This window comes from Cyprinus carpio, chromosome A6 (assembly GCF_018340385.1).
Source record: "Cyprinus carpio isolate SPL01 chromosome A6, ASM1834038v1, whole genome shotgun sequence".
Lineage (NCBI taxonomy): Eukaryota > Metazoa > Chordata > Actinopteri > Cypriniformes > Cyprinidae > Cyprinus > Cyprinus carpio.
The window spans coordinates 29,431,625-29,453,024 of record NC_056577.1 but is presented as its reverse complement, the minus strand read 5'-3'; the positions used below and the strand labels follow the sequence as shown (position 1 = coordinate 29,453,024).

The following is a 21,400-nucleotide window of genomic DNA, read 5'->3' as shown; positions in this document are numbered from 1 at the left end:
CCTGTGTTGGAGGTTCTGTTCCTTAAATCTTGTAGAATAACATTGAATTAAATTGATGCAACTAATGGTCAGTGTTCATGACAAGGAAGTACTGTAAGTTTGTAGTTACATTGAAGCAAGTGCACTCTATTGGGATGATTACTCAAGACAAAAAGTGAGCTTATACTCTTGATATGAAATCTGCAGCAATGCTGAGAGTCATGGGTGTTATTATTATTATAATAATTATTTTTATTTTATTTTGGGATACTTTGTTTTTGTTCCAATAGCTCCTGTACACGGATGTGGACCAATCATATAATTCAAACCATGGTATGTGATCTTTTATTGTGCAATAAAAGGTTACTTTGAACTTTCAAGTCAATATGTCTTATGTTTATCAATTAGTTTCCTGCCAAACAATTTTAAATGTGCAGGTTTTTAACTAGTTCTACTTTCTTGTTCTAGTATTTTGTTTTATTAATTTGAGCAAATAACACATGTTTGGAAAACATTATATACTTTATAAATTTGTGTCTTTAAAAGGCTTAAAGTCTTTGATAGTATTGTGTCTGTGAAGCGTTTTAATGTAATTGTATAATTTATAATCGCATGTAATTACGTGTAAATATAATTAGTAATAAATGTAGTTAAGGTTTATTAATAAACATGTCAAATAATACCAGATAAGTATTTTATATATATATATATATATATATATATATATATATATATATATATATATATATATATATATGAGAAATAAAAAAAACAAGCAACAAAACGGGACATTCTCAAAATTCTCAAAACATTTGTTTATTCGGCTGTTACAGATTAAGTCCCGGAATGTAGAGTAAGAGAGCTCATTATATTGTGTTTATATTCCTTATTTTTTACGTAATCGTTTGGTAAACACTGAGGAGGTTTAAATCCTCCACGCTGCCTCGCTGACGTCTTTGTTGTTGTAATGACGCCATCTACTCCTCTTCTCCCATTGGCTGAGAGGAGCCCGTTTTCGCGCCATTCGCAGGTCTCGGCATTGTGGGATAGCATCGGGAGGTCAGCGGCGCAGCGGGTCAGTTCCGCGTTTCACGTAAACACTTTTCTTTTGGACGTTAACGGATTTTAACGGATTCCAGAAATGCGCGGAGATGAAACGGATTCGGAGTCCGTTAAATCAGACGATGGTTCGGTTCGGAGGAGTCTCGAGGCGCTCTGTCAGGAGCTCAATATGGACGAAGAGACGGCGGCAGAAGCGCTTCAGAACTTCAGCTCCATCTGGAACACTTACACGCTCGAGGTTCGACTAATAACATTAAAACGACAACCTTATGACGCCTCCTGCTCTGCCTTCAACTCATCCGTGTGTTCCTGCAGATATATAGTCAAAATAACCAGTACTAATTAGTACATCTTTATTTACAAGTCCCTGAGAGGCAACAAGTGCGACATTCTCTGAAGTACCATGCACAGAATACCAGGATACTACTATAGTAACGCTACATAAATACCATGGTCGCACCGAGGTGTTATGCTGGACGATTTTTAAAGTAATACCACGATGAGCGTCCAAAGATAATGACATTTGAAAAAATTTTATGAGTGTTCTGCTTCTGAAATAACTGAGGATTCCCTGATGTGTCACATGATATAAACACAAGGAGAAAATGAGGAAGCCATTTAAAGGGAATGCTGGGAAAGATACATTTTTCCACATTTCTTCATAGTAGACGACTGTATATTAAATCTACTAGTGGTGTTCACGTTTTTATTCACGCTTAACCCTGTAAAAAAATGACATTATTATTATTTTATTTTTTTTAATAAAAGTTTTATTGAACCTTTAGACAGAATATAAATAAAAATTGTATGCTCAAATATGGTGCTCATACTCAGTTAGGTGAAATAAATATGGCTATTTTATTCAGAGGCCCAAACTGTTTGGTGCAGTTGCTGATATTTATATGTCCAGTTGCTTGTGATGTAAATCAGTCAGATCTTTATAATTGTATAGCACACTACTTGCATAAAATGCTTATAAATATAAAAATTCATAATCTTAAAATGTCCATCAATAATGTGTTTTAGTATGATGGTATGCATAGTTTAATGAGCAAAGCTCTAGTTTTTGTTGTGGGGGGAACATATAATGCAATGCAGAACAATGATGAATGTAAGATCAAATAAACACTCAGAAGCCTGATTGATCATATTTGATACATTTTTCTAAAGAAAAAAAAAAAAAAAATATATATATATATATATATATATACTTATATGTATGTATGGATAATCAAGTAAACCTAAGTTGCTTCAGTCCAATGAGTTTTCATCTTGAAATATTACTAAGAATATAAACGTTCCTATGTTTACTTCATAAAAATCATTCGATTTCACAACATAAATATGTGTAAACCATGACCTGGAGGTGGTCATTTTTACAATTATACTAAAAGGCCTAAAAAAAGTGTAAACTATCGATCATATGACAGAAGGCATGTTGTAGATTGTGTATAACCTGTTTTTCAGCAAGTTTCTGGTTATGCCGGTAATTTATAGGGCTTAGAAATGTATGTATGTCATATGATACAGTAGGCTATGTGAGATGTGTTGATTTGTGTAATGTGTTTGGTTGTGTCAGGGTGATGTGGTTCACTGGTTGGCCTGCTCTCTGTATGCTGCCTGTAGGAAGAGCTCCATCCCCACCGTGGGACGGGGTGTGATGGAGGGCAACGGCGTTTCCCTTACAAGGATCCTGCGTTCGGCGAAGCTCAGGTAAGGATCTCAAACAGACATGGACAGATACCTGCAGGATGGACGTCGTCTCCTGTAACTTCAGTTTATTTAATGGAAAAGTTTTAGTTTTAGAGTAAGAAGAGAAACAATGGCAAGAGCCAAGAGGATTTTCATTTGTAATAAATTAAGCTTTTTTTATGAAAATGTGAGTGTTGAAATGCTCTCTTTCCTCTAGTTTGATCCAGTTCTTCAGCAAGATGAAGAAATGGTCAGACATGTCGAACCTCTCTCAGGATTTCCGCAGCCGTGTAGGTCTACTGGAACGTAATTTCGAAGTGTCGACAGTGATTTTTCGTAAATTTGAGCCAATATTTCTGGACATGTTTCAGAATCCTCAGGGTGAACCTCCCCGCCTGCCTAGAAGCCGCAAACACCGGTAAATCTGCCTGCCTTTTCTCTCCATTTTTCGCTTTCTTTTGAAGAAGAAAATTATAACAAATATACTTATTTCTTTGTAGGCGTCTTCCATGCCACATCAGTGACGTCTTCAAGTTCTGTTGGACTCTCTTTGTGTATACAAAAGGTAAATAGACTGAAAGAAGTCTCCCCTGTTTGAACCTTAGACTGTCAGTATAGTTTAGATAAGAATACTTGCACAGTCTGTGTCAAAGAATGCTATTAACTACGTAAAAAGTTTATCGTTCTAATATGCTGATTAGCTTCTCAAGAAACATTTCTTATTATTATCAATGTTAAAAACAGTTGTGCTGCTTAATATTTTTATGCAAACCATGATACTTTTTTTCTTCTCAAAATTCTTGTTTATTTGAAACATTGTTTATTTGAAATAGAAATCTTTTTATAACATTATAAATGTCTGTACTGTTACTTTTGCTTAATTTAATGCATCCACATTGAAGAAAAGTGTTAATTTCTTTAGAAGAAAAATTCTGATTGCAAACTTTTGAACAGTAGTGTATTTTTATGTATGGACATTTGTAATTCCAACTGATTTGGTAAAAACGTTCTGGTTGACTTGTACGTTCTGAACGTTTAAGTAAACCCATGACATGATTTCTACTTTATTTCAGGTAATTTCCGTATGATTGGTGATGACCTGGTCAACTCGTATCACCTCCTGCTCTGCTGTCTGGACCTGGTGTTTTGCAACGCTCTGATGTGCTCCAACAGGAAAGATCTCATCAATCAATACTTCAGAGGTAAAATTCCCTTCACCTCGCTGTGAGAGAATGTTTCTTTGATTAATTGTTGATTTTCTGTTTATAATCATTATCCTTGAGAAGGCAGAAAGAGTTAGATGCGAGTCCATTGATTGTGTTAGCGTTACTTGTGAGGTAGTGCACTTAGTTTTGAAATATTGACTAAATATGTGAAGTTGTAGTGCATTTAAAACACAACTTGTATCTCCTAAGTAATGACCCTATGAAATGGTTTGAGATCTGTTTTCTTTCCTGTATTATCTGTTGAAACAGGAACTTGGGACAGGCCACAGAACATATCAAAGTTCTTGTCCACCAATAGCTTATTTTAAATCAAAATAACACTGTTTCAGTCTACTTCGTGTAATCAGCGTTAAGGAGTACACTAGCATACAGTTGCTGCAATTTAGGACTGAAACGTGAACTAGAAACTTAGGTTTTCATTTAAGGTGGTCTTAAAAGGTTCATTGCTTTGTTGTAAATGCTTCGTTTATAGTCAGTTGCTCTCCTCTCTTTAGGACTGCCAAAGGACACAGAAAACTTGGAGGAAATGCCCTGTGTCATTGACAAGTTGTGTGAGCTGCATGATGGGTTGGTGGTGGAGGCCAAAGACATAAAGGAGCAATACTTCAAACCCTACATAAAGACATTGTTTGAGAAAAGAGTGAGGAACACACACACTCTTATACTCACATACACTTATATTGCAAGATTGTTTACAGCCTGGTCATGCTTGCCATATTCTAAAAATATTCCCTTGTCTTTCTCAGATATTGAAAGGTGATGCTGAGACTCTGACTGAATTACTGGATACCCCAAATTTCCAAGACAACAAGTAAGTATATGGCATGAAATATTTTGTTCTTTCCAGCAATTTTGCATTTAAATAAAAAATATGATACATCAAATGAAGTGCCTTATTTAAATAAGTACTGATATATGAATATTTGTTTTTCCAGTAAAGCCATAAACCGTGAGTATGAGGAATATGTTTTGACAGTGGGGGATTTTGATGAGCGAGTGTTTTTGGGAGCCGACGCAGATGAGGAGATCGGCACACCTCGCAAGGCCACTGCTGAGCCTCCATCAGGTCAACTATCAGCCCGCATGCAGGTGGAGAACAACCTTCAGCAGCACTTTGAGAAGGTACTGAAGATTTCTTTCTCTACCGCCACATTAGAGTAACATTCATCATAATGATCGTTAATCTTAGTTGAAATATCACTGTATATGAAATACTTAATATGTTAAAAATGTATGTTTTTTGAATTTTCAGCATCATTACTCCAGTCTTCAGTGTTACTTAACCATTCAGAATATGCTTATTGCTCCTTAAGAAAAATGTATTATTATTATCATCAATGTTGAAAACAGTTGGGCAGCTTAATATTTCTGTGGAAACCGTGATACAATTTTTCAGGATTCTATGATGACATTAATGTGTCCTTGGTGAATAAAAGTATTCTTTAAAAAAAGTCTTACTGACCCCAAACTTTTGCCTCATCCTGCTGTGTTTTTGCCCAGATGCATTCGCTTGCTCCCTCTACCCCTCTAACGGGTCGGCGATATCTGAAGGAGAAAGAGGTGCTGGTCACCCCCGTTTCCTCAGCTACTCAAAGTGTGAGTCGACTGCAGAGCATGGTGTCTGGCCTCCGAAACTCTCCAAGCGATGCTCTGGTCCAAATCTTTAAGTAAGTATCTGCCAAAGTCAAATAGTTTTGGAAATTAGACATGGTATGCATGTACATCAAAGTATGCATAACCCGTCATGGTGGCCCTCAGGCTTTAGCCTGTTCTCTTTTAGAGCTGTTTTATTTTCGCCATGTTTTTATAGTTCCTGCTCTCGAAATCCCACTGAATCCATTCTGAACCGAGTGAAGACCATGGGAGAGAGGTTTAAACAGGCCTACACCAAACCCACAGATGACCTGCCAGGAGCTCATATGGGTCAGATATACTGCATACCTAAAAACAAACAAACAAACAAATGTTTAATAGAGGCGACTCTTACGAAAGCCTCATATTTTATCATGTAAGTAATTGCAGGTTCTTGTGTGTAGATTTCTCAGAGAATCGTCTGAAGCTGGCGGAGATCTTGTACTTTAAGATTCTGGAGAATATCATGACTCAAGAGATGAAGAGATTACAAGGCAAAGACATGGCGGTAAGTCAATGTAACTGCTTAACTTGATAAATACACTAGTAAAAAACATTCGCCCTGATACCAAATAATGTGTATTTATCACCAAACAGATGTAATTTCCGTTTTTTATATCTACAGCTCTTACGTTCTGCTTTTTTGGTGAGATTGCATCCTCTTCCTCTCTTCTTCTGATCTCTGTTAGGTCCTGTTGGAGCAGGAGGTGCTCCATTGCTCTCTGTTGGCGTGCTGTCTGGAGGTGGTGCTTTTTGCATACAGCTCTCAAAGAACCTTCCCCTGGATACTAGAAATCTTCCAGATACCACCATTCTACTTTTACAAGGTACAGAACGGTGTACTGTTGCAGTAGATATTGATGTCTACAGAAAAAAAACAACAACAAACTGTTAAGTCCTTCAAAGAAGGCTGTTTATTTTGACGTACTAAAGCAAATGTACTTGTGTATGTTTGTAGGTGATTGAGGTGTTCATCCGCTCTGAGGAGGGTTTGTCCCGAGACATGGTGAAGCATTTGAATAGTATAGAGGAGCAGGTGCTGGAAAGCAAAGCCTGGACCAAAGACTCTGCCCTGTGGACTGCACTCAGTAACACGAATAACAAAGTCCCCACTGTAGAAGAGGTACATACATACACAAACTCACAAACCACTTTGTAGGTTGACCATATTGTTAAATCCTTCATAAGTGTCATTGCAGCCAATAAAATTACAGATATGACCTGTTTTTATTTGTTTCTTAGGTAAATTTTCCCAGCAATTTTGACACGGGCCATAGTGCAGGTGGTCCCACTCACCTTCCTTTGGTGGCGCTATCCCCCATCATCCACCCTCGCATCAGGGAGGTCCGCACCGGCCTGGGCTCCAGTGCACGCAAAGGTACCACATGTCTCATAATGAGCCTGGACTCTATGAGACCCCATAAATGTGTATAATTAAAGGGGATGGACATTCCAGAGAACATTTGATCGGACGAAAATGTTTAGGAATATATTTGGTCCGTTTATCATTTTAAAATGCATATATAAATGCGTATGTGAAATATTACTTAATATTATTTATTTGTGTAACACTTTACTGTAAGGTTAGTTAACGTTATTTAATGCCTTAACTAACGATGTGCAATACATTGTTACAGTATTTATTTATTTAATCTTTGTTAACATTAATTAAAAGTACAACTGTTCATTGTTAGTTCATGTTAGCTCATTAATATTAACAGATATAACTTAGAATTTAAGTAATGTATTAGTAAATGTTTCAATTTGGGATGCAACGATTAACCGAGAGCCAGTTGAAAATCTATTCAAATATGTGACGATTCAAATTGGTTGAGATGCCAAACAAATCGTGATATAATTGGAGTTTATATGAATGTATCTCTGAGGGGAACTGACTATCTTTAGAAAATTAAAAAAAAAAGTATTTTCTTTTCATCTTACCTCTGAACAATGCATATTAAAAAACAATTAAAAAGCACCACAACTTCCACCACATCTCAAACAAATCAAACGCTGTATTGCTGCTGTTCATAAGCGCCACCTGCTGTCAGAGAGTGAATCTGCGTCTCATTCAGCTCTTCTGCTGTTTTTTTTCAGATACGTTTTATGTAATATAGTTTCACAAAACTAAAGTCAGACCATTCTGTTTTTGCCTCACATTTCGCAATTATAAAGTCTAGTTTAGATTAAAAACTACTCATGCTGCATGTATGCTGCATCTTTGTTTGGATCATGATTAAAACCCAGTGGTTGCCACTAATTTTAAATTGAAAGAGCACAGACAAAGCCTTAGTTTGTTCATATTAAGAGATTTCTTTTATTTGTGTAACTTACTTGTTTGATTTGGGATTTGTTTTTAAAAATTTAATTTAGTTTTGTTATATTTCAATTTCACAAAGAAACATGCAGCAATAGCCTAATTAAAACAACATCTTTTCATTTACTGTATAATGTCTTCAATCTCAAAATCGTGAATCGACTTGTGAGTTGAGTGAATCGTTACATCCCTAATTTAAATTAATATTAACTGAGGTTAATAAATGCTTTACAAATATTTTTTAAGCATACAGATGACCTCAAAGCTAACAGAAATAGACTAAAAAAGCGCAAAAAAACTTAATTGTGTTATTCATCTTATTTTTACCACTTCAAACCTGAAAAAAGGGACTATGACTGAAGCAACATTTTAACCAACATTTTAACTCACATTTTAACCATATTTATGAACTAGAGTTTAAACAGTTTTGAAAAGAATATACTTACTGTAACAATCTGCAATGCAAAAAGAATGTAGAAAAAGTTAAGATGGTAAGATGAAGTCTGAGACTTTTTTAATCTATTTGTGGCTTGCAGTGTATGAATCTATGTGTGTATATGACTGCATGTGTTTGTTTGAATATTGAATAAGATGTACTCATATGGATAATATTTCTCTTCTTTCTCTCTTAGACGTCCCTCAGTCTCCTATCTCTCTCCATGACCGCTACAGCTCACCTGCAGCTGGCAGCGCCAAGAGACGCTTGTTTGGTGACGATCCTCCAGCACAGTCCCCAGTGAAAAGAATCTCAGTCACTCCCATAAAAATAATTCCCAACGCCATGGCAAACAACCAGAACACCGCCTCCACAACGACTGTCCTCTCCATGGCAACCGGAAACGGCCAACAGCTCACCATTCCACTGCCGAGTACCACAGTTATTATTTATTTGTGACATTTATTTGACAAAAAGATGCACAAAACATTTCTGTATTTGATGACATGCTGGTACCTCATCCTTCAGTGGTAAAGAACGAGATGGGCGGCATCACAGTCATTCAACTTCAGGCCAATGAGATGAACCCCCTCACCGCTCGAGTCTTACTGACAGCCTCCCCCAGCCGAACTGCAGCTCCACCCGCCGGCTCCGACACACAGCCCCCACCCGTCAACAAACCCCGCCGCACAGGATCCCTCGCCCTCTTCTTCAGGAAGGTGAGGAAATGTGTGCTGATTTACACCATCTGGACTTTTGTACATGTGCTCTTGAATGAAGATATTTGTTAGCTGAAGTGCATATATGCTGTTGCTTGTCCATTCAGGTGTATCATTTAGCCAGCGTGCGCCTGCGGGACCTGTGTCTGAAGCTGGATATCTCATCGGAGCTGCGAGGGAAGATCTGGACATGTTTTGAACACTCTCTGCTGCACTGCACTGACCTGATGAAGGACAGACACCTGGACCAGCTGCTGCTCTGTGCCGTCTACATTATATCAAAGGTACGCCTTTTGAAATGTGGAAAGAAGGGCTACGGCAGGGGTGGCAAACTCAATTCCTGGAGGGCCGGAGCCCCTGTAGAGTTTAGATCCAACCCTAATTAAACACACCTGATCCAACTAATCAAGTGCTTCAGGCTTATTTGAAAACTACATGATATGTGTGTTGGAGCAGGGCTGGAACAAAACTCTGCAGAGCTCCGGCCCTTCAGGAATAGATTGTTTGCAATCACGTGATTCTGATGACGCGCAAAATTCAGATAGAGGGCAGGAAGTGAAAAGCAGAATGGATGAGATGGAGGAAAGTCCGTCCTGTACTGGTTTAGACACTATTACAAGAAAAAAGTTATAAACAGAAAATCACAACATATGTTGGACGTGATCCTAATGTTATGAAGAGGAGCAATTTTTCAACTAAATTGAAATACTTGCCTGCCATCGAGGCGGTGGATATAGGCTAAGCAACTAACCCTGATTGCAAACACGCTATTTCGTGAATCGAATGATATATGTCACTCCTGAAACTTTGCTGCATGTACAGGGTATGTGACCATTGGTCCTGTTAGCAGCACGTAAAATAAAACTTTTATTCAAATTCTGAATTGATTATAGCCTAGAAAGCAAGCTAATAGTGCTTCCATATAATCACTAAAAAGCTGTCACTCACTTTAATTTATTGCAATCTCACAATGTTCCATTATAATCAGTGAAGCTCTCGAAACTGCACATCTTATTTACATCGTGTTTTTGTGGTGTTTAGCATTGAGTGAATTAGTCTCATGCTAAATGCGTGAGAGTTGGCAGCCCTGTATCTATTTATATATTTCTTAATATATTATTATATCTTATATTAACCATTTGCACACATGAACATTATCTGACTCGGCTCCTCCCGACTGCAGATGCAGGTTTACACGTTTTTCAGTCAGTTACTTGCCTTTTCCTCCCTTATGAACAACAACATTTCCGTACATGATAAAAGCTGCTTGTGGTTTCTCGGTTTGACCGATTTGAGCATCCATAAACAACACAAAACAATTCAAAAGAGTTTCTGCTAGTGATTCCTATATAGAAAAATCTCTTCCTGCCCTCCAGCTGCATTTCGCACCACAGCAATGATGTCATGTGCAAACAACCTACAGAGTTTGACCCCCCTGGGCTACGGCAACAGTGTTGTGCCAAGTTACAGGAATTGACTAAAACTAATGAACTACACTACCGTTCTAAAGTCTAGTGTCTGTAAGATTTTTTTAAATGTTTTTCAAAGAAGTTTCTTTCTGACCAAGACTACATTTATTTTTAGTAAAAATACAGAAATATTGTGAAACATTACAATTTAAATTTTCAGCATCCTTACTCCAGTCTTCAGTGTCACTTGATCCTTCAGCAGTTATTCTGATTCCCTGATTCTTTGAACAGAAAGTTTCATAACATCATAAATGTCTCAACTCTCAGATGAAAATATAACAAATTGAAATTTTCTTTCCTTTGACTTGCCTGCTGCTTCTGCAGATCACAAAAGAAGAGCACACTTTTCAGGACATCATGAAATGCTACCGAACCCAACCTCAGGCCAACAGTCATGTGAGTATCAACAGAATTAGTGTTTCCAAACCTGTGACTAACTGCTGCTGATTTATATTTATTTTGTGTATGTGCTTAATGTGCAAATGTCATTGATAATGGTACAAAATGGCTGCTTGCCCTAGCTTCCTAATGTCAACAACCTTGGAATTTGAGCTGTGATGAGAGCACATATGAGGCTTTGATGCAACGGCATCCACAACATTTTGTTGGTGTGTTTGTAGGTGTACCGTAGTGTTTTACTGAAGAGGCGTCCCAGAGAGCAGCAGACAGATGAGAACATGGAAGTGGATCCACCAGTAGACCAGTGTAAGTATGATGTGGGCAAAGTCCTAAACCTTTTATTTTTTATTTCATTTTTTTGTCTTTTTGTTTTGGTTAAAGCACAATGAAGACTGGAGTAATGGCTGCTAAAATCAGCTTAAGCATCATATGACAATTTAAAATGTATTAAAATAGAAAACTCTTATTTTAAATAATAATTTTTCACAATATTACAGTTTTTTTACTGTGTTTTTGATCAAATATATGCAGCCTTGATGAGCATAGGTGACTCCTTTCAAAAATATAAGGTTAACAGTCCCAAACCTTTTAGCGGGGTGTGTGTATATACATATTTAGTTTTGATGAAGTTTGTAAAAAGTCTCCTTGCTTTTTATTGCATTTGAAAATATTTGTATTTATTTGTTTCTGTTCACAGCCAATGAGAGGACAGAAGAGGATGACAGAACAGAGGCTGAAAGCGAATCAGAGGAAAGAGGAGACCTCATCCAGTTCTACAACTCTGTTTACGTGCTAAAGATGAAATCATTCGCTCTCAAATATGCACATACCCTGCTTGACAACAAGGTTATTGTATTGCTTTACTTCATTTGAAAATCGTCTTTTAATAATTTGATTTTTTTTTTTAGATAATTTGGAAACAAGTATTTGAATCTTTCTCTCTCTGTTTCTCTGTAAAGATGGAGGCCCCTCCGTTATCTCCGTTCCCGTCGGTTCGCGCTCAGCCTCTCTCTCCTCGCCGTGTATCTCAGAGACACTCCATCTTTGTCTCTCCTCATAAAAACGGCTCAAGTCTCACCCCCAGTACTGCCTACACATACAAGTTCACTGGCAGCCCATCAAAGGTTAGTCAAAATTTAGGTTTTCACAACAAGCATTAACAGTAATAATCCCTTTAAAGAGAAATTTCATGAAAACATTTGAATTGTAATTATTTACACATCCACATGTCAGACACGTGTCCTTATCTGTATGACTTTCTTCTGTGGATCTCAAAAGAAGATATTTAAAAAAAATGTTCATACACAATGAAATACACACAGTGCAACTGGGTATTATTATAGTCAGTTTAACTAATTAGTACATTTTTATTAAATTAAAACCAGTTGATTTATTTTTTTATAGCTTTATATTTTGGATGTTTTGCCAGTTATGGTTGTTGATCTGAAAGTCTACTTCCTGTTTCTCTTCAGGAGCTGAGCAGCATAAACCAGATGATCCGTCAGGGTGGGTTGAGCAAGAAGCGGGCGTTCAACATGGAAGGTGATGAGACCGGGTCTCCATCTAAATGCCTGCGGCAAGAGAACGATGACGTGCTGCTCAAACGCCTGCAGGATGTGGTTAGCGAGAGAGCGAGTCTCTGACCTGTGAGGATGCCCAGTTTCCTTCCAGACCCAATATAAAGCCAAAAACTCTTCCTATGTGCTGCTCAACGACTCCAGGATGTAGAGAGACCTATGACAACAATCAGTCTGTTATCGTACATTAATTATGTCACAGAACAATAGCAAAGCCAAAAACCATAAAGTGTTATGACAGATTTTTTTCTTTATTATTACACCAGGATTTCTGAGTATCAGGGAGATTGTTGTAAACTGAATTTATACCGTATCAAAGAATCATGTATCATGTTTTTTTCATGATGCTCATCATGCTTTCATAATGAATCGATTCTTACATTACAGAGATATTCTGTAGCTGTTGTTTTCTCAATCAGGAGTCACGTGACCATCGTTTTTGCTGAATAATCTCCCAGTGGTTTATTTGCCATCACATACTGTAATAACACAGAGGAAAATAATTTGATATTAGTGATTTTTTTATTATTATTTTAATCGAGTTATTTACTGGCACAATGTACTGAGCAAATGTAATCTTTTACATTTATTCGTTTTGTGTGTATTTTTTGGTTTTGCGACCATCGTGCAGCTTTATATTCAGCTGTGTGGTATCTACACTTCTCAAATAATTGTAATATTTCCCTTTAACTTTTTATGTATTTTCTCAAAACAGTGTTCTGTTTTCTGAAGTGGTCATGTTTATAGTGCATTTAACATTTTAGATGTTAAATTTGGTGGATTTTTCCATCTTGTTTGTGGTGTACAATAACTTGTTCAACACTGTTTGTTGAACAGTGATGCAGGTATAATTGTATTATTTGGTTTTGCTCATGTTATTTTAGTCTCATTTATTGGTCACATGCTCAAAGGGGTGCAGGTGAAATATGTTTTCTTCAAATCATGTGACCAGTGCTATAGCTAGCTGTATCTGTATTTCTCAGTATTGTCGGTTAATTTGGGATTTTAATTTTTTTTTTTTTCTTGTACAAACGTCTTGCTTTTTATGTTCTTTTGCTTTCATCTATCTCAATATCTCCTATCTCTTTGCAGTTGGTGCTTTGTATTATAGCTCTGAAATATTTATTTTATGTTTGTTTATACAAACTCCATATTTTAAACTTAGAAATAATTCTCTGCATTGTTTGTTTTTCCACAAAAACCTTTTCTACTTTTTTCAGTAATTGTTTGGTCTGATCAATCAGCTGTTGGCCGGTTCTACAGCGAGTGCCTTAGCATGTACATAACAATAAAATGTTTTATCAATTCTCAAAGTAATGTTTTCTTCTTGCGTTAAAAGATAATATGGGGCACTGTTTTCGGGCTCATATCTCCAGCTCTGATCCAAAAATGTAGAATATTTGTGTCCTGGTGGAATCAGATTCAACCATAAACCCAGGCTGGATGAGAAAGTGAGCTGTGGATGATTTAATTCTTTGCAAGACAATTAACTTTGGTGGCTCCTACATAAATTTAGCTCAAAAATAATAAAATGTATGTAGATTTACCTAGATTTTTTTTTTTTTTTTTTTTTTTTTTTTACCTGAATACTTGAAATACGATATCCTTCAATGAATTAATGCATTTATTTATTGACCACTAAAGATAATCTCAAAGCGTTTATTAAATATATTTGGTCTTAAACTTTCTTACTGAGATATGTCTTCTAGTTTGCTATTCAAAATTAATATAAAAACCACAGCTGTCCGAAATATCGCTCTGTTTTCCAATAAGTGCATGATGTACCATTCAATATATATGGGAAAACTAAACGATTTTTTAAATAATAAAATATATCTTTAAAAAAAAACAGCATCTAAATACTGGAATTTATATAACGTATGTAAAATGACCGATTTGTGGAATTTCAAGTGTCAGACGCATGATAATGTTGGGGTTGCCAGCGAGTCTGAGCCAATCACAAAGTTCAGAACGACTGACGCACATACGTCATATACTTGCAGGCCTTTGTGACGCGCGAGTCGTGAATCAACTGATGTTGTGTTTAAATGAACTCTCTGCGTGATTTCCCAAGATTTCCACGCCACGAAATGTATGAGGAAATGTCAGTAGAAAGAAACTGGACGGACACCGAGACGAGAGCGCTGCTGTACATCCGACAGGACGAAGATATCAGCAGGCAAATCAGCGGAACGGTTCGCGACTCTCTTATTTACGCTGAAATCTCAAGGCTTCTCCGCGCGCAAGGTATCCACAGAACCAAGCGGCAGGTCACCACCAAACTGAAAACACTCAAGCAGAAGTTCCTGAAAATACACGAGCATCACAAAAACAACGGGCACGGCAGAGTGTACTGGAATTATTATGATCTCTGCAAGTCCATTTGGGGCAGCAACCGCCCCGCGGACGCTTTAATACTTCACAGCAACGTGAAACTCGAAGAGCCGCAGAGTACGTCCATTGAGGACGCGCGAAATGAGCGCAGATCCACCGACATCGAGGAGGTGTCGGTCAGTCACGACGAGGAGACGGAGGACATGGCAGACGGTGTGTTGATGCGTACTAATAAAGTAGTGTGTCAAATGGAACGATGGTGTGCTACTTTATGGTCGCATGATTTCACGAGCGATAGATGCCGCGCGCTATGTGCTGCATTTCGCGTAATACAAATACAGTGTGTGAAACAGTCTGCAGTGGTGAACTATTCAAACACTGTAAATACATACATCTAAAATGGCCTAATTTCAGGGGAGGCTGTTTCAAATACAATATCAGTTTATGCTTACTGCTGCATACACAGTATTTACATAGTGTACATTTTTTCTTAAATAGTTTGTAGTTCGTTACTAGTTAACAGTATTTAGTATGCTAACTTTTTGTCATATTTCCTCATTTATATGTTTAAATCCACGAGTAATGCGTTTAAATTTTATTTGAGTCTGTTTGAGTGAATAATGAAAAAGATTTATTTGCAAATCAGACATCACTGTTTTTGTTTATGCTTTGTAGTTTAAAATGGGGCAAATGTTGCTTTAACTCAGGGTTTCCTAAACTGGTGTTCATGAGTTGATAAAACTAGTGATTAATTAAATCATACAAATATAGAATTATAAATAAATAAAACATTTAAAAAAAAAAAATTAGTAAAATACAATTTTTTTTTGCATGTCATGTGACCATGACCATGTGACCGTGTTTTGAAATATTAATTAAAAATTTCAGTAAAGATTTAGTGTCAAAGTGGTTAGACTGACCCCCAAAAAATAAAATAAATTGTGAATCCCTACCTGAACATGAATGATTATGTGCATAACTGACTACTATGTGTTGATATATTAGTGGTCGCTCAACCTGTGAGGAAGAAGGCCAAAAAACGTTCCATTACCGACTCCGTGAGAGCTCAAGAACCTCTCCACGTGCAAAACCGGAGGGAGTATGAGGAACGATTGCGAAGGGAAGCCAGAGAGGAGCAGAAGGAGGAACGGGCAAGTCTGATGGCCATGTGGAAGGAGATGATGGAGTTTCAAGGGAACCTCTTAAAGGAGTTCATACACCTCCCATCTCTGCCTTCACATCCATCTTACCACAGACATGCTCTTCACAACCAAGCACTCTCTAGTTTTCCAAGCACTAGCTACATGCTGCCGTACGACTCGCCAGGGTATGAGCACAGACCTCTGATGACTGGTTTTGTTTCTAATCATTAAAGGGATAGTTCACACAAAAATGAAAATTACTCCATGATTTACTCACCCTCAAGCCATCCTAGGTGTATATGACGTCCTTCTTTCAGACGAATACAATCGGAGTTATATTAAATAATGTCCAGGCTAATCCATGCTTTATAATGGGAGTGGATGGTAGCCCAAAATTTAAAGTAAAAAAAATTGCACTTATCCATTATAAAAGAAGTCCACACGGCTCCAGGGGGTTAATAAAGTCCTTCTGAAGCGACGGGGTGCGTTTGTGTAAGAAAAATATCCATATTTACAACTTTATAAACCTTAATCTCTATCTTCCGCTAATTGTCGTACACACAATCATGGAGTAATTTTCATTTTTGGGTGAACTATCCCTTTAAGTCAAGAATTATTTTACTTTTATGTTATTAAAATATTAGTGTATAACAATACAGTAATATATTGATTTAAAATTAGGTTTAATTTTATATATAAAATAATTTTTCATTTTAATTTGTTTATTTATTTAGAAATCTTGTTATTTGCTTTGTCACTGTAGTTAGTTTTTTTCCCCAAATATTGCAATTTAGGTTCTATTTATTTCTATTTCAAGTTTAGTCCAATTAATTTTTTATTTCATGTTAGTATTTTTTTGTGCTTTTTACAGATAGTTGCCATGACAACATGTCTTATTTTAATTTAATCTAATATTTTATTTTATTTCAGCTTTATTTCATTTTAATTCTTTGAGTTAATAATAATCTTGAATAAGTAATAATAACATGAACAACAATGTGGACATTTTGCATTTTCCTTTTTTTATGTTTTTTTGGGGAGTCAAACATAAGATGTGTTAAAGAAAATTGTCATTTTTTTATATGAAATACATTTTTGATTTACATTTTTTCAAGAACATTACTTCTATTTAACAGTAGCACTCAAGTAAGAAACTGAAAAATCTAATGTAAAAATTAAACTGCCTAATTTATTAATTAAATATACATTGATTCTTATTAAAGCTACTAAAGTTGTTCACTCAAGAGCAGTGAACTATTTGTCTTTTTTGATTAACATAAAAAACACAGACAGTAGCAGGTATATTAGGCAGCTGTCACTTTAAGACCTAATGCACAAATCCAGTACATTAATACACATATGATTTTCTGTTTACATTCACTTAAGACATAACTGACTTTATGTGAATACCCCCAAAGATGGGCATTTTGGGAACTGAATTCAGCCTAAGTGTAATATGTGACCCCGGAGCACAAAAGCATTCTTCAGTCGGTGGGGTATATTTGTAGCAAAAGCCCAAAATACATTGTATGGGTCAAAATGATATTTTTTTCTTTTGTGCCAAAAATCATTAGGATATTAAGTAAAGATCATGTTCCATTTAGTCATTTTGTAAATTTTCTAATGTAAATGTATAAAAACATAATTTTTGATTAGTAATATGCATTGCTAAGAACTTCATTTGGACAACTTTAAAAGTGATTTTCTCAATGTTTTGATTTTTTTGCACCCTCAGATTCCAGATTTTCAAATAGTTGTATCTCGGCCAAATGTCATCCTTTCCTAACAAACCATACATCAATGGAAAGCTTATTTATTCAGCTTTCTGATTATGCATACATCTCAATTTAGAAAAATTTATCCTTATGACTGGTTTTGTTTTCCAGGGTCATATATATTTGCCAGTCTCTATTTTGCTAATTTAACAACTCTGCCCTTTCACAGAACTGAAACTGAGAATGAAAGTGCAATCTCACATGAAGAAGAGGAGGAGGAGGAAGAGAAATACGTTATTCCAGCTGAGATTGCACCTGTTAACTGTGGAAACGAACAATCAAACACAGCAGAGACTGTTTCACCCCCGCCTACACAATCAGCGGGAAAGAGCGATCTGGAGATGTCTGTGCTACGCAGACAGGAAAGAGTCTTACAGCTTCAGGAAGAGTACTATTCACTCAAAATCAACTATTTGAAACACAAGATGACCAAGGATCCATGACAGAATGCTAAAGAGGAGTGTTAACTCTTTTGCTCTTTCAGTCTGTGAAAACTTGCAATGTAGATGTTCTCAGCTGGACTGTGGAAAATATTAGTGTGTATGCGTCTGCACACCTCATATTCCTTATAACTCTTATTACATATTTTGACCAGTAGATGGCTAGGTGGTCACTTCATATTTCCTGGTGTCATTAGACATGTGCAAGACAGATTTACAGCTAAGGCTTGGTTTTTCTTTAAATATATGAATATTTATATACATTTGCTCATTTTTATGGCAGTTTACTAGCAGTTGTTTTTGAGGCATTATTTAGCAAATCTGTCTCCATTTTCTCCACTAAACGTTACTGGTCTTATTATAAATGATTCATTAGTTTGTTGTGTAACAATCAATCACACAATTATGTCACAATCAATTCCTGATGGAACAGTCTTGCTTTATCTTCCCATTTAAGGTTCTGTTTAGCACATTATGGCTGTAAAATGGGTTGCAAATGCAGTGTAATGTTGGCTATAGGAACTACCCTGAGCTAGATGTTACACTTCTACTGTGGAGTATGTCTGTTACCATTATTTTTCATTAAATTAATGAAAACCAGCGAGGAGTCAGAAACAGTATTCAAAATACTAAATCAAAAGCAAAAGTCTTTTTCAAAGAATTGTTTAAAGCAGGGATTCCCAAACTCTTTTTTTAGTCAAACCCCCTTTGAACTAAAATATTTTCTTGAGATTTTAATTTATTTGAAGATTGCATGTTCACGGTTCTGTGATGTCAGTTAATGGTCACATGGCATGCAGGTAAACAAATAAAATATTGTTTTTATTTTCAAGGTATTTATTTAATTTGCATTATAATTGATATATATATATATATATATATATATATATATATATATATATATATATATATATATATATATATATATATATATATATATATATATTGGCTTTTCATTATCTCTCAACCCTCTGTGGTTCCTTTGTGTTCAAAGGAACAATTAATCTGCATACAAAAAAAGAAAAATCTGTTGTTCTGAACCCTTATGCTGTTATTTGTTCTGTACACAGCTCTTACAACATCTGTCAAGCTTTGAAAGGGACCAAAAGCACACAAGTCGTGTGGAGTATTTTGTGTTCCCTTATGTCTGTCAAACTCCAAAAAAACTCTTTTTAAGCTTGACAAACCCAGGTCACTGTGAACTGTCAGTGTGTGGCAAGAGCTGTGCAACACTTCTTCCAAAATGTCTACATTTGTGTTTCACAGAAAAAAAAATAAGAGCATACAGGTTTGGAATAACATGAGTAAATAATGACAGGATTTTATGCTATAGCTCCAAAAGCTCCAGCTATATATGTATATATATTTTTTTTATTATTCTTCAGTGTTCTTTTCTGTTCATTATCACTCTCTTTCTCTTGTATTTTCACTTCCATCTCTCTGTTGTTTCCAGTCTCCCTCCTGCTATTACTTCTCACATGAAGACATTAATGTTTATACGACAGCCCTGTCTTTTGTTCAGTGTTTTTGTTTTAAAATTATGTTTGATGCCAAATTGGCTGGGATTTTCACTTTCTTTACTGTTAATTTATAATTTTTTGTTTCAGTCTTTTGTGGAGAAAAAGTTTATAGATCTGAACATGAAGGTAAAAAAACAACAACAGTAAATTAAAAGATTTCCAATTATAAGGAATGTTTTGGATTACATACAAATCAATACCTAGAGCTTTATAGAGCTTATATCTATAACATGCTGTTGATTATATAATCACAAATATACATTTTATTTAATGTATTTGGGGCAGATGCTTTTATTCAAAGCAACTTGCATTAAAGCATGTATTTAATACAAATGCACATTTTTTAAAGTTAATGCGATACGCTGAGAACTGAACCCATGATCTCAGTGTTGTTAATGCACGCTCTACTGTTAGGGCTATAGGAATGGAGCTAATCATTTTGAATTGTCCTTAAATTTGTAAAAACAAGTTACAGTTGGTCAGTAATGCATTACCAGTAGTATACATATGTGTAAAGAATTCATATAAGTGCTTTAAAAACAAAAATACAAGCTGCATATTTTATGCTTTTAATCCCACAAATGTTTCTTTATCGGCATCTGTGGTTCCATGAAGAACTTTTAACATCCATGGAAACTTTCCATTGTACAAAAGGAAAAGTGTTCTTTAGATTTTTAAATTGTCCTTCACACTATGAAAAAAAAAAAAAAAAAAAAACTGAAAGGTTCTTTGGGGAACCAAAAATTGTTCTTCTCTGGAATCACTGTGAAAACCCCTTTGGGAGTTTTATTTGTAAGAGTGCACCAGTTCATTCATGTAAATATGCTGTACACTTTTTTCCTTTAACTGGCAGATGAGATGAAATTGTCTGTGATAATCAATGAAATGCCACAAATGTCATTTATAGATAATATGTTTCATTGAACTTTTACAACTGAAAGTTTGTTGGAAGCATTACGTCTGCAGCAGAAAGTACATATTGTAACCTTGAAGTATTTGTCAGGGCTTCATAAAACACAACATGTATAAGGGGCTTTTTTGGTAAAGCCGAATGTTCTATGAAATGACACCCCTGTGAAAGCAGAAAGTAAGTAATTAATAAATAACTGGAATAAATATATAAAAACCTCACTAAAGTTCTCCTGTGGTTTTCCAGTGAGAGGCTGATGAGAAATGTCAAACATAATGGGTATGATTTTCTGTGAAGCAGCTGCTCTGGGGGTCTTGGTGAGTGGGATTACACTTAACACTTCCCTCCTGGGTGAAATGTTGACCTCAGACTCAGAGAGATGACTGTTACTAAGTGCTGCAGTCAAAATGAAAAACACTGCGACTCTTCAGATCCTTTGGAGTCAGTCTAGACTCTGGATGTTCAGCACAGTTAAACCCAAATCTCTAATATCCCAGATCTGATGTTCTTTTAGAAAAATAGATTAATAGGCTACTTTACTCGGAGTGATTTCAGCTTTGTGGAGTTATTGTGAATTTATGCCTCGTTTAAACCAAATTCCCAGGCAAACACTTGAAAGTAAACGCTTACATTGTGGGAATGAATATCCAATGCCTGGCTAGTTGAAAAATTCATATGCATTTTACTTAAGAATGGATGAGAAATTTGTGTTTGCTACACAGTTATCTTTAGTTTGAATTTTTATGGATTTTAAAATATTTTGTCTTATAG

The 21,400-nt window shown here is 35.9% G+C and overlaps 2 protein-coding genes across 4 annotated transcripts; both read left to right on the top strand.

The window, feature by feature from the left end:
- Positions 1-907: 907 nt before the first annotated feature.
- Positions 908-13,821, top strand: LOC109100021 (retinoblastoma-like protein 1). Of its 3 annotated transcripts, XM_042758913.1 has the most exons (24): positions 908-1,092; positions 1,150-1,279; positions 2,621-2,754; positions 2,951-3,023; positions 3,105-3,151; positions 3,234-3,298; positions 3,807-3,935; positions 4,454-4,599; positions 4,706-4,770; positions 4,895-5,081; positions 5,460-5,626; positions 5,770-5,882; positions 5,996-6,099; positions 6,281-6,418; positions 6,550-6,714; positions 6,834-6,969; positions 8,541-8,777; positions 8,873-9,063; positions 9,171-9,347; positions 10,857-10,928; positions 11,153-11,237; positions 11,629-11,777; positions 11,891-12,055; positions 12,404-13,821. In XM_042758913.1, the coding sequence occupies exons 1-24, from the start codon at positions 947-949 to the stop codon at positions 12,572-12,574; spliced, it is 3,192 nt and encodes a 1,063-aa protein (XP_042614847.1). In that variant the 5' UTR covers positions 908-946; the 3' UTR covers positions 12,575-13,821. The 3 variants fall into 3 exon arrangements, with proteins under 3 accessions (XP_042614847.1, XP_042614846.1, XP_042614848.1); XM_042758912.1 differs by having other exon boundaries at positions 2,951-3,151; XM_042758914.1 differs by having other exon boundaries at positions 985-1,279; positions 2,951-3,151.
- Positions 13,822-14,451: 630 nt separating this feature from the next.
- LOC109100020 lies at positions 14,452-18,799 on the top strand. Its single transcript, XM_019113517.2, has 3 exons — positions 14,452-15,055; positions 15,848-16,169; positions 17,929-18,799. Exons 1-3 carry the CDS (start codon positions 14,557-14,559, stop codon positions 18,200-18,202), a joined length of 1,095 nt encoding a protein of 364 aa, XP_018969062.1. The 5' UTR covers positions 14,452-14,556; the 3' UTR covers positions 18,203-18,799.
- Positions 18,800-21,400: the final 2,601 nt, after the last annotated feature.